Consider the following 14043-nt stretch of genomic DNA (forward strand, 5'->3'; position numbering starts at 1 on the left):
CTATAGTTGAATCAAAGAAATTGAAATCTGTTTTTACGTTTATGTCATTATGATGCATATACAATTTTCAAATTTACGTAAGTTAGGAGCATAGATCCAAGACTTGGACTTGGCTTGGACTTGGCAAAGGTGACTCAACTCAAGACTCTGGTCTCAACAAAAAAAATCGGCTAGGACTAGGCAATGTGAAAAACCCAAGAAATTTAGAGATTTTTAAGGATTTAAAACTTGTTTCATGCACCCTTTATTAAATAAACCTTAAATACACAATAACATCATCAAATAGAAACTAATTTGATCATATACACATGTATACATCGATCACATTAGTATAAAGTTAAACACAAATTGTAGCTGAACTACTAAAGGAAATAGCAAACATAGATATATAAAATATAAATAGTCATAGTGTCAAATGTAAAAATATTACAAAACTCATGGAATATGAAATCCATGACATCAAATGTTCCACACAAATATCAAAACAACTACAAGTCTATGGCTCAGAGGAGCCTACATTCTTCCTATGAAGGCGTCTAAGGTAGGTCCTAGATGATTTAGCAACCATAATCTCTACCCATGACTCCATTCCACCCTCACCAACATCGGCTGTGTCTGCTTCTATCTCTGGCTCTAGCTCTAGCTTTGCTTGTGCTCTAACCTTCTCCTTTGCCATGGCTATAGCCTCAACCTCTATATCTGCCTGTTCGATCCACTCTAAGTCCTCGTCACTAAAGACAGGCTCTGTAGCCTCACTAATCCACTCAGATTCTGGATCGACTTCCTCTAGCATGATCGGGGTGGTGTCACTGTCCATAACCTGTCTCTGTTGAAGACGAAGGTTGTAATAATCAAAGACTAGATCATTCAACCTCTCCATAGACAGTCTATTGCGCCTCTTGGAGTGTATGTGCTCAAACATACTCCAATTGTGCTTACAACCGAAAGCACTACATGGTTGACTCAAATTACGAATGGCTATCCGATGAAGATTTGGTGTTTTAGGACCAAACATCTGCCACCATCTATTTGAGATGAGAAAAAGAAAAAAAAAACAGCTTCATTTAATAATTAATAATAAATTGAAATTATGCCCCTAATTTTGTAAAATATATATTTTTACCTGGCTACATTTTTGTTCGATTGTTTTTGCAAAGCCGACGAGAGAAGACCCCCTCTTCTGCATTAGAAAAGGCCTCTAGCTTGTGGATTATAGTGTTGCTATGACCAGGCGACATTCGCTCTATCACTGAGTAGAGCCCACTAAGAAACTCCTCATCCGCCTTGGAATCAGGGCGGAAATGGTATTGCCAGATTGAGGTATAAGAAGTTGCATGGAGGGGCTTGTGAAGCTAGACCTACCATCTCCTATCAGTGATATCCCAAATGGGACGATACTTACGCTCATCCCCTCCATAGACAGATCTGATGCCCTCCTTGGGCCTATCCATGCCCTCGTATATGTTGCCCATTGCGGGCTTCTCCCCATCAACAACTCGCAGGAGAACTACCAAGGGCTCAATGAACTACAAATATTGTGAAACATTATCTAATATCAGTTAAGTGTGAAATTGTGAATGAAAATAAGCAAATAAAAGAAAAATACGAATAAATATTAAAAGTTAAAACATAATGTAGAATGCTTAAAATTTTTACCTTCACAATCTCAGCACAAGGGGTCCAAAAGACTGGCTCATAAAAAATGCAATCTACCAAATCAACCTCTGCAGCCATCCTAGCATAGGATGAGGAAGTCCATTCCTCACCAACAAACATACGTCTCAAAGTTGCCTTACTCTAAATCAAGGATTGCAATGTGATGAAGTTGGTGGCAAATCTTGTGATTCCAAGACGAGCCAACTCCTTATGCCCTGTGTATTGCCTCATTAGGTTAAGGACCCATGCATGATTGTATACAAATTCGCAAATATTTTTTGCCTTCTCTACATGTCCTGATCCATGCAATTTTACCAATGTCCTTCAACACGAGGTCAATGCAATGGGTGGCACATGGAGACCAAAATATAGATGGGTGCCTCTCCATCAAAAGTTTGCAGCAACATAATATGTTGCATTATCGGTCACCACTTGTACTACATTCTCCTCACCCACTTCATATATGATCTCCTCTATAACCTCACATAGGTAAATGATTTTTTTGGTATGTGTGGCAACATCAATGGACTTTAGGAACATGATGCCACCTGAAATTTGAAAACAAAGAAAAATCAATGATCATTCAATAAATCTTAAATCAAAAATAAAATACGAATCATTAAATAAAAATCAAGTTATTCAATCACCTGTAGAAGAAACAAGAAAATTTAGAAGTGTTCAGTTTCTCCTATCAATCCAACCATTGGTCATGATAGTGCAACCCTTCTTCCATATCTCTCATTGCTCCTCTAATGTGGCTTTTACATTAGCCACCGTATCTGTCAAAATTTGGCCACTTAACTCGAAATAAGAAGGGGCTTTGAACCCCGCCCCACAAATAGTGATGTCATCAACCAGACTCTGCCAATAAGGAGATCTGTCACAAATAAATTAAATAAGTATGTCTAACTCTATGCCCAATAAAAATTCATTAGACAAAACAAATTGTAAATATTAAAAAGTTAAAACAATCAAATAAAACTAAAAGGAATTACCTGGCTACAAAGAATGGAATATTGCACCAATACCAAAATCTCCCAATTGCACATTTAGCCTTATTATGCACCTCCTTGTTTCAACGCATGCTCTCAAGCAAAGGTTGGGCACCGGGAGTAGTGTGTGGCTCAAAATATGAATCCATCCTAAATTTACGAATTCTAGGACCAATGCTTGCACTCCCACTGGCACTAGCACTAACAGAAGCAGTAGCACTCGCACTATGATGATATGGAGGCATGAAAGAAGCATCTCCAACACAACCTAGACCAATGTTAGCCAACTCCTCCCTTTGCCTCTTTTTCCATTTCTTTTTGAGCCTCAAATGTCTCTAATTGCACTTGGCACTCACAAATAGCCTTAGGAATTGTTTTCTCGCAAGGATCAACATCATGGCCACGTATGCCGGCAATGTGGTATTTCAATCTGTTTATGCCTCCATGAAAGATTGTTTTGCAATATTTACACTTTGCCTCTCCCTTTTTTGCCTGGGAAAAGATTCAGTATGTTTTCAAGTTGAATCTCTTCTACCCGGGTAAGTTTTAGGGGTAGAAGTAGAACTAGACAATGTGAAAAATATGGTTTTCAAAAGTTGAAGGTTCCTAGAATAAGACAATTACAAAAAAAATGAACATTTGTGTATTGTTAAATTATAAACTAATACAAAAAAACAATGAAATAGAATTGTTTTGAAAAAAAAAACAATGTAATAGAATTTGTATTCATTTTCTTTCAAGGAAATCAGCAAACCCTACCATGTAGATTGTTTTTTTTTCATAACTTAAAGAAACCAACAAACCCTACAATGCACATTTTTTTTGTTTCTTTAAATTTAAAAAAAAAAACAATCTACATAGTAGGGTTTTCTATTTTTCTTGAAAGAAAATGAAAACAAATGTTTAAAATAAAAACAATGTAAATTCTGCTTATAAAATACCCAAAAACCCCCAAAAAATCAATCTTACCTCTTAGAACAAAGTTGAAATTAAATGCAACCTCTTTCCAATCCTCTCTAACAAGCTCTTGATGCACAAAATGCAAGTATTACATTGCCCCAATGTGATTTGTTGAAGAAATTTTGCTCCTCCTCCTTGTTGGTTGCCCTACTATGAACTCTTCTTTTTCCTCACAACTCACTCTTCTCCTATTTTTTCAATAGAATGAAGTGAGATGACTTTTAGCCTTTAGAAGAAAATATAAGTGAAAAAAAACAACAAGTCAAAACATGTTTTTAAAAGTTTATTTATTTATTTAATGTTGGATGCACCGACTGAGTCTTGGCATCGGGACTCGCCGGGTCCGAGTCAGGTCAACGAGTCCAAGGACTTGCTAGGACTCGACGAGTCCAAGTCCGAGCCCCTAGGACTCGCCAAGTCCTGGTGAGTCTCGAAACTTTTCTTAGGAGTGTATGTACCATCTGTCAAGTGACATTGTTGATTTTCTATATCCTAGGTTAAAGGAAACTATAGTAAACCTATGAATTATATTTGAGAATTTTCATTAAAAAAAATTTGATTTGATGTTGTTTTCGTATCCCTGATTATTTTTGTAGGTAATTGATTATATCAAATATTTGTCATCTCTCCCTGACACACACACACACACACACACACACACACATATAACATGCATTTTTTGCTTATTTCTTTTCTCCCTATTAATTTCTTGGTGCAGCCCGTAAAACATTAATCCATTTGTCAGTACAAAATTTTACACAAGGATTCTCAAAAAAAATCATATAGGATGTAGTAAAATGAAACAACGTACCAATTACACAAGGATTCTTGGAAAACATCATATAGGATGTGTTGGTATGCGTTTTATCATTCACCGAACAATAGAATAAAATATCCAAGGATACTCTACCCTCTCTTGAACAAAATCACTACGTGTGCCAAGATTGCAAGAAAGACCACACGACGACTCCAAGGTTTATATGTGCGAATGGGCGAGTTTATGTGGGACAACTTCCTTGGTTATGTATGCTGAAATACAAGGGGGAATTACGCTTGGCCTGTTCAATTCACAATGGAGACTTATCGTTTGGGTTTTGGATCATGGATTTCAGAAAAAAAAACCTGAAAAGGAGATAAGGGTTTAGAAATTCTAATCTATTTCTAAGAATTCAAGAGACGATATTGACTAGGTGACTTCAATAACAACACTTTGCTTTGCCATGCTTAGGACAACTACACAAAGTGAGTGCGATCTTCAAGGGATGTGCTTATGATTTTCATACTTATGAATAATACCAGCAGTTGAACAATATTACTCAAAGTAGAAGTTAAACCTTCGCAAAAAAAGCTCAGACTAACTTTACACAATGAACAAAAATCATTTGTTCAACAAAAGTATGAGTAGAAATTCACCATAAATCAATACTTATCAAATCTTGCATTCTTCTAACATACATGAAATAAAATCTAAACTATGATGAGGGATAAGAACCATGCCAACTCCAAAATAAGAGAGGCAATCACCATCAATTTGAACAATGCATTACTTATTACTTTAGCAGTTGTAAACAACAATTTACTTATCTCAATATGTTAAACAACATGCTCCCATGATTTACAAATGAGGGGTGAGCTCAATTTATAGGCTCCCCAATTACAATTCAATGGCCAGGATTGATTTCAAATCAACGATCGAGATTACAAAATAAAACCCTAATCAGGGTTTGGTACAACTAGCTACCTCTCGACCAATGAGAAGGTTACATTTGAGGACACTTGTCCTTCTTGCTAAATATAAACTAATAGTAAAATAGAAGGTTGTTGCATTGTGAAGTGTTCCTTCTAGAAGCTTTTGGATAAGTCAGGTTTATTGAACCTGGACATGTCGATCTTGATTGTTGAATGTCCTTCTTGAATTCTCCAATTGGTGCCGAAAAATTGCCTATGAATGGAAATTTGTTTGAAACAATCTTCTGGCCACCATCTGATCTTGATTGGGAGCTTGTCTTTGATTCTTCAAGAGATGAAATCCTTCAAGAAGTCTGTAATTTTCACCAAGCCTGAAGACTTTTCTTGATGGTTGGAAACTCTTTCAAGTGTCTTGAATTTTGGAGAAGAATTCCCCTGTGCATTTGCCACAATGAAGGAAATTGGAACTTTTTTTGTGAAGTATTTCCCATACTAAGCCAAATTTTGGCTAGTCAATTTTATTTTGTGACACCTTCATGTGGATCCTCCAACACCTAGCCATGATTTTTTTGACCATTTCTATGCTCAGACACACTTTGCCCGTGGATTTGCCTTCAATTCTGGATCTGGCTTGTGCTGAGTAGAACAAATTCCGCCCTTGGACAAGGATTTTATTCATCTTCTCCTTACTTTTCGTCTTTATTCTTCTTCTTTCTTCCCGTTTCTTCTCTAACACTTAGTCAAAATCTGATTTTTTTTGTTGTTCTGGAAAATTCTACACTTACACATTTTTCATGTGTCAAACTTTATTTTTCAACCCATTCGTTTGATTGACCCTTGATTTCATGTTCTTATTTTGTCAAAAAAAAATTTCCTCTTGCCATTTTTTTATTTTTTTGGCACGACAAGTTGATCATCTTCATGACTTATCCTTGAGCCATAGCCGATTTTTTTTGTCTTGCTCAAGCATCTTCACATATTCCATTTATGCCTAAGCAAATTTGGAATGTATGTGTCTATCCATCTTGGCAAACTTTGTGTAATACGTCTTACCAACTTGTGTTTGATCAAACTTTCAAGGTGATTGGACAATTTACCTTGGAAAATCTTAATTTTCTTTAGGCAATTTTTCATGTTTTCTTTGGACTTTGGATAGGCACATGTTTGGACGTCCATCTTAACTTCTTTCCATGTGTATTGCTTTTCTTCTTTGCAACCTTGGTGGACTTGAGAGTTGTTTGGACAAGGTGGAATTGAAGAGAGTTGTGCCAAGGCAGACTTTGGATGGTGCTTGGACTTAGGTGAATTTTACCTTCCTTATGTCATGCCTTTTATACCTCCTAGGCGGACTTTGATGTTTTCATGCCATATGCAGACTTGAAGTGTGCTAGGCCAAGGCGGACTTGGCATCACCTTTGCCATCTTTCCTATCTGCTAGTAGATTTTACTTCATATTGGACCCCTTTTATGCCTAGGCAGACTTTGAGGTTGGTCGGACATTGTTTTCTTTGGGCAGGGCGAACTTTGTCTTAGTCATGCCTTCCATATGTTGAGCGAACTTCACACTTCATGTGCCATGTCTAGGGCGGAGTTTGAAGGTGTCTTGACATGTCAAGAAGAGGGCAGAGTTTGATGGTGTCTTGACATTGCTTAATTCCTTTGCTAGGCGGACTTCACCTCCCTCTTGCCACACTCTTCTTGTCTAAGTGAACTTGAAGATGACAAGCCATGTTTGTTTGGCTTAACCTTAACCATATGTAGGAGTTTGTTTGACTCTCGCCATGAGTTTCTTAACTGAAGGTAGGAGTTTGCCAATTGTTTGCCAACTTCTCCTTTGCTTGAGCGAACTTGGAAGACTTAATGCCAAGGAGGACTTGGCAACGTGTTGGACATGTTCAAGACGGAGTTCATGAATGAGTTTCCATCCTCTCCATGGCATGGTGGACTTGGAGGAAGTCAAGACATGGCAAACTTTGATCACCATCAGCCATGTTCTTTCCTTGTGCGAATTCTTGATCTTCCATATCAATGTTCAAACCTATCACGTCCAACTTGGGTCTGCCATATCAATGTTGGATTATCTGAAACAAAACCCTCATTAGGGTTTTAAATTGCTTTTTGCACTTGGAGACATAATTTTTCAATTCTGAGGACATGGGCATTGATCAAATGGCCTGGGGAATGATTTTCTGGAACAAAACCCTAATTAGGGTTTTTACCCTGCTTTTTACACTTAAGAGGCAAAAATCCTTAATTTTGATAACATGGGCAGTGATGACATGACCTGAGGAACAAAACCCTAATTCTATTTTCAAAAAAGCAGAAAAAAGAAAAAAAGAAAAAAAAGAAAAAAAGCAAGCCAAAAAAAGCTACTTCCCGGATTGGGCCCAAAGTGCCAAAAACAAAACTTTCTAAATTTAGAAAAAAGCAAAAGAGCAAAATTCCTAAAAATAGAAAGTTGTCAAAAATGACTCAAAGCAATTGTGATCCTCGTCCTTAGACTTTGTAAACACTTTGACAACATTTAAACACAAATTTGAGCATAAACTCTTTATTTGGCTTGGGATGACCTCTCAAAAACTCTAACTCATTTATAGAACCACTGGTGATTAGTAGTTGCGATGCCAAAGCAAAACCTTAAAAAAACAAAAAAAACAGGGGGTCCCCATTTGCAATGGGGCAATGTGTGAAAAAGGTCACAACAGGATGTAGTAAAGTGAAACAACATACCATCACAAGAAAAACCTGAATATGGCTTCATGATTGACAATGCACTGAAGATGAAAGTCATAAAGTTGAATATGGTTTGGTTGGCTTAAATCACCCACTCTGCTCCCCCAAAAGCCATTATCAAGAGGCATTAATTTTAAAATACACTTGACTTGCAAAAAGTCAACATGGGTCTCTGAAACAAGGAAGTCTAAGATAATTTGCTTCAACTCAAACTCATGAATACATAGATAGAATTCACAGGCTAACCAATAACTAACCTAACTTCGAGATTAAGTAATGTAAGATAACATAGTGCCATGTAAGCATCATGGATATAATCAAAACGTGTCTCTTAGTATAATAGAGCCAAAATGCCTAACACAATATGATATTGTAAATTATAGTCAAGGTTGCATCAACTGGTATCAAGATTTCCTATACCCCAAAAATAATATCCATACATCAAATTATCCTATTAATACAAGAAGAAAATCTATCTCAAAATAATCATCATATTTTACTTATAGATATGTATAAAAGATCATACAAATGAAACATGTGAAGCATTGAGTGTTGTAGAAGCACCATAATCAATACCATTATTAGGATTAATTGAAAACATATATAGTAGTATCTTATATTGAAATAAAGTCTTCGATCAAAATAATCCACTCAATATTGTTACAAGTACTTATACTGTAATCCATATGCACAAACTTGATATATGCAATCATGAAGCTAATCCAGATAGTAGTTATCGTCTTATTAATTACTATGATCACATCAATAAGAAAACACGCATAGCTTAATATCTCAAGCTAATCCAAATAGCAATCATCATCTTATTAATTACTATGATCATGTCAATAAGAAAACACATATAACTTAATATCTCAAACACACATCATAATCTAAGCCTAGATAATAACAAAATATCCATGGATAGAACTACTAGGTTGTCACAATGACACAAGAAAACTGGCTTGTATGCATGTTGTCATTGCTACATTCAACAAATAGAGGCTACATACAATTTATCAAAAAAAACTACTAAGTGGGGTAGGTGTTTGTTTTATCCCTTAAATGGTTTGGGATTATAAGATTAAAATATATTAACTATTCCTATTGTTTACTGGATTCTTCTATGGCTACTCATATGGTTTGAGCTCTGGCTGATTCCTTCTTGGTCTCAACATCCTACTCTTCTCTTGATATGGACTATGCTCTGTATTTTTACAGTTTTGATTATGGCTTGCTCCCTTACAGTGGTTTCATGTCTTTTAATAAGTTTCTTGCTAATAGATGGATTGGAGAGTTGGTTTATGTAGCTAGGTGTGGATTATTTGGTGATTGTTTTGATGGTACAATTTTGTGGCTTCAATGCTTTTGCGATCATGTTCCTCCTCCTTATTTTGCTCCTGCTCTTGATGTGTTCTATGGACTTGCTCTATCTTGGACAATTGGTGGTTGGTTCTGTTTCTCCTCGGCTGATGATGTGATCCTTCTTCTTCTGCACCTCTGGAGGAAAGTCCATGTTCATGGTTTTTTTGAGGCATGATGTTAACCTCTTGTTTGTAATTTTGTGGGCTGGTCAATGTGGGGGAGGGGGGGTTTCCCGGATGTTTTGGTTTGTTTTGGATAGGGGTGGGTTTGTTATCATGTATTGGGTTATTCAACTGGTTTTTTCATATGGGTTTTTGGTCAAGGGCTACAATCGGAGGTTTTCTTTGCCTAGTCCTTTCTTACCGGTATGCCCATCCGAACCAGGCTTTTGTAAACTTTTATATATATATATATATAAACACTAGAATATTAATATATTAGAGCATTGTGTATACTTTGAGTCCAGAATGCCTCTCAATCACTCTTATTATATGATGAATAATAAAAAAACATATATTATGGCAATCATTAGTGTTGTTCTCATAGTTATACATCTCATGCTTGCTAATTTGAATTTATGCACTACAATAGATAACCAATCACAATCCTTTAATAATTAGATGATAGTCCTTAATGTTCCAATTAAATTTATCTCTATTGTTCCACACTTAATACTCTAAATTCTGTCCATTAAGTTCTCAATTTCTCATATAAAAAAATGACAAAAAATTCAATAATTAGATTTAAGTTGGTGCCCTTACTACCTATTTTCTACTTAAACGAAATGCTTGGTGCACATTTTTATATGGATCTTGGTTAATATGATCTTATCAACACGATTATTTTGATTGATTTGTTCCTTTATCCATTACCAAACACAAGTTTTTGATAGATGGGTTTCACCCATAACATCTAGATTGTAATTGAAATTTTGAACTGTTAGCATCTAGTTATTATTTATGCAGTATGAAGCATGCATTGTGCAATGCAATGTAATCAACCATGAGAACATGAACACCACAAATCTATATTTGACAATTCATAGACTAAACTCTCGATAATATTTTCTCTCAATATCTCTAAGCTATTAAAATACCTTTAAATTTATTAAAAAAAAAATTATCATTTTTTTAACATTTTTTTAAATTCGTTTTGTTTCTCAATTTTATCCCATTTAAATCCTAATTTTTATTTTTTCCAAAAATATTTTTACTATTATGAAACTAATATCTAATTGTATTGAATTAAATTTTCACCTGAAAATCTAATTGATTGAAACATGTTAAATCTAAACTATTCATGCTTGTGTTGTTTTGTCTTTGATTTTTGAGCAGCTTGTTTATAATAATGTATAGCTATGGTTGGACATTAGGCCTTATTTGTGTTAGTCATATGCAGGTTTATTTATGATGATTGGTTTACCGCAGCTTGTTTATAATAATGTATAGCTATGGTTGGACATTAGGCCTTATTTGTGTTAGTCATATGCAGGTTTATTTATGATGATTGGTTTACCCCACATACTTCAGCAAGGTTGAAGTTTCCATACTTTTGGGATGCTGAATGCCTGAAAACTGATTTAAATGATACCTACACATTTGATGAATTATGATGAGGGGGTAATGTGTATCTCGCTATTCACTATTGAGGACATGCATCCCAATTTCTAGAGTCATTTTCCTCTTTTCTACATATGATCATAGTGAAAAGAAAAAACTTCTATTATGTGCTTGCTATTTTTCATATGAATCTTTTAAGAAGATATGACTTTGAATTTAAATTCTATTTAGATTTATTGATTGAAATTGGTGGGAAATGATAAACATTTGGAAATTAATTAGATGTATATATTATCTCATTATTTTGCAAATATGGGTCACACCTTCATTAGTTAATTTTAAGACAATTGTAAATCAGAATATATTTTTCAAACTTAATTACATAGTGATCATTTAGTATACATGGCTTTATATTGTATGAGTTGTTTAGATTTTTTTATATTCATCATGATGGTCAAAGTTGTCCTGAATGGAACCTTACATCATGATAAGGCATATGCAATTAGTTGCGGTTTATGGATTGCATTTGATAATGATAAGAAATTATAGCAAACAATGCTCATCAACTTTTATTTCTCACAGATAGGGTACTAGCTTCACATTCTACTTCACTACTTGATCTTTATGTATCATCAAGTCGTCTAGTGATCCCCTTCCATGTTATGTTGGTAAATATGTTTAGGGAAGTTTTATTATGTAATTTTAAGTCATTATCATGGACTTAATTATGTTTTTATATATAATTAAATTTATTTGACTTTTTAAGAATTAATAAATATTAAATTATGCAACAATAGTTTATTTATGGAGCAATGAATTTTTCTTCTAATACAAAAATTTGGTTTAAGATCCAAGAACCATGAAAATGAAGAGAAACCCATTAACACCAAGCTAAAGCCCTTGTAGAAACCATAAGGTCCAATGAGAGATCAAACCAAAATATTACATAATCAGTATTACTATATTCACCAATCGATATAAACTGATAACAAAAATGGTCAAATTCACAAATTTAAATGCCACCCAACCAAATAGTCAACACTATAATATACTAACATAAGTAAAGTTTGAAAACATAAGAAATGACCAAGGCAAATTATGTAGGCCTCACAATTGGCCATATGCATGAACTTACGTTTTTCACACAAGACATTAGAACCCAAATATTTCTTCTTTACATCATCTTAGCCACATGTCCATCACAAAAAAATGAGATTATAGGAATGGTGTCCATTGCAATGTCACCTTCAAATGTAGAGCAACTTCCTCTACTGCTCATTCGAGACAAAATTGATGATGCTTAATGGCATGAAGGTGCTCTAGAAAATAGTCAAAATGAACCATCTCTTGAAGCACAATGTCACCAATATCATTGTGTAACAAATGGGAACTAGCTACCATCAACAAGAGAGATTGAGCACAAAAAATAGATCACCAAGTGAATAGAAACATTGATTGAGCCATCCACACTTTTTGTTAAGACCTGAATCCTAACCATCCAAAGCCAAAGTGTTGGATCTGAGATTTCCTTTCATGGTTGTTTCCCCCAAGATTTGAGAGGAAGATATGACAATTTCTCTATTTGGGGGGCAAACAATTGCTATATGGCTATAGTCTTGATAGTTCTTATCGTGTGACATAAATTTTATGATTAAAAATTCGTATACTATTGTTTCATATATATTTATTGTAATAGTTTACTTTTAAGTTTTTCTATTATAATTATATGAGACTTATAGTTGAACCTTGCCTATAAAAATTACATTGTTGATAAAATTCTTTAGTTAAAATTTATGTTATTTATTGTTTGAAAGTTTTCTCGATTGTTTCTTTCTCATCCACTCATGGAAAATGTTATTTAAGATTAAAACACACAAAAAGGTTCCATTTTGAAGAGGTATTAATGCTTGCACTTTGTATTGTAGAATCCATTAGTTGTTTTTTATTAAAGCAAAAGCACGTTTTGTAGGGACCCGAACCCCTTTACAAGTAGATTTTGAAAGGATCTGGAACCCACAACTAGAAAGTTGCCCAAACAAAAGGCATTAAAGTGTGGACAACCATAGAGAAAAAGACAACAAAAAGAGCGACATGCAGCCAACCACCCCAAAACAATGCTACAAAAAGAGCAACATGCAGCCAGCCTAAAGCCAACCCCCGAACAAGAACCATCAAGATTTACATTTCGAGTTACTCTTGTGGGAGCGGAGAGTCATATCAAAAGAAGGCTTGGAAAACTTAGCCTTCTTGCCCTTGATAGAAATCCAGCCCTCCTCCACTTTGTTGCCTTATCATGCCAAACCAACGCACCATTATCCTGTGAATGAAAGCCAACAACCACAGTCTCAGAAATATCATCTGTGTACCTCCCTGATGGCTTGGCCTTATCCAAAAGGCCACCAGATTTAGTAGTTAGAGCACTATCACCAGAAATGGCATCCTGAGGTCCATTCGCTCTCACATTATGGGTTTCAACAGGAGACTCATGCACAGTTTCAGCAACCCCACCCATTGTGACATCTGGATAAGGTGCCCCAAGATCCTGCGATTCCTTAGCAACCACCTCAGAAAAAATCCTTGGTTCAAATTTTTTATTAACCATATAATAGTGATTGGAAGCACATTTCCACCATGTAGTCGTCATTGTCTTCTTCTCAAAACCACATTGCGCCACTGCATGACCAGTTTTAAAACATCTTTTGCATCAGAAGGGAACCCCTTGAAAGTCCAAAGATTGGACCCAAGAACCCTTAGAAGATTTAAGTAAAATCTCAGCAGGCAACCCTTTTGAAACATCCAAATCAACCAATATGCGGGCAAAGGTGCAATGGAAAATATCAAAGGATTCATCATCCATCATCAAAAAATCTCCAAGGGCATTACCCACTTCCTCTAAAAAGGAATCATTCCATAAATGAAGGGGGAGATTAGGGAGCCTAACCCAAATCGGAATCTTGTTAAACATTTCAGTAGAAGGGTTGAAATCAGAGTGCCAAGGCTTAATCATTAACACAAATTTGTCCTCCTAGCTAAAAAAATGATCACATAAGATTTTGTTTCTATCTTGAGCATTATCAAACTTAGCAACAAAA

General features: G+C 35.2%; 1 protein-coding gene across 5 annotated transcripts in view; it reads left to right on the forward strand.

The window, feature by feature from the left end:
* The window catches only part of LOC131076830 (auxin-binding protein T85), a 160928-nt gene extending 149666 nt beyond the window's left edge, over positions 1-11262 (forward strand). For 2 of the 5 annotated variants that reach the window (XM_058014161.2, XM_058014166.2), the window contains one exon: positions 10884-11262. In XM_058014161.2, coding sequence (XP_057870144.2) covers positions 10884-11004 — 121 coding nt within the window. In that variant the 3' untranslated portion in view covers positions 11005-11262. Of the gene's footprint in view, positions 1-10780 lie in introns of all 5 variants that reach the window. The other 3 variants (XM_058014165.2, XM_058014164.2, XM_058014163.2) reach the window with 3 other exon arrangements.
* The last annotated feature ends 2781 nt before the right edge of the window (positions 11263-14043 follow it).

This window comes from Cryptomeria japonica, chromosome 9, assembly GCF_030272615.1.
Source record: "Cryptomeria japonica chromosome 9, Sugi_1.0, whole genome shotgun sequence".
Lineage (NCBI taxonomy): Eukaryota > Viridiplantae > Streptophyta > Pinopsida > Cupressales > Cupressaceae > Cryptomeria > Cryptomeria japonica.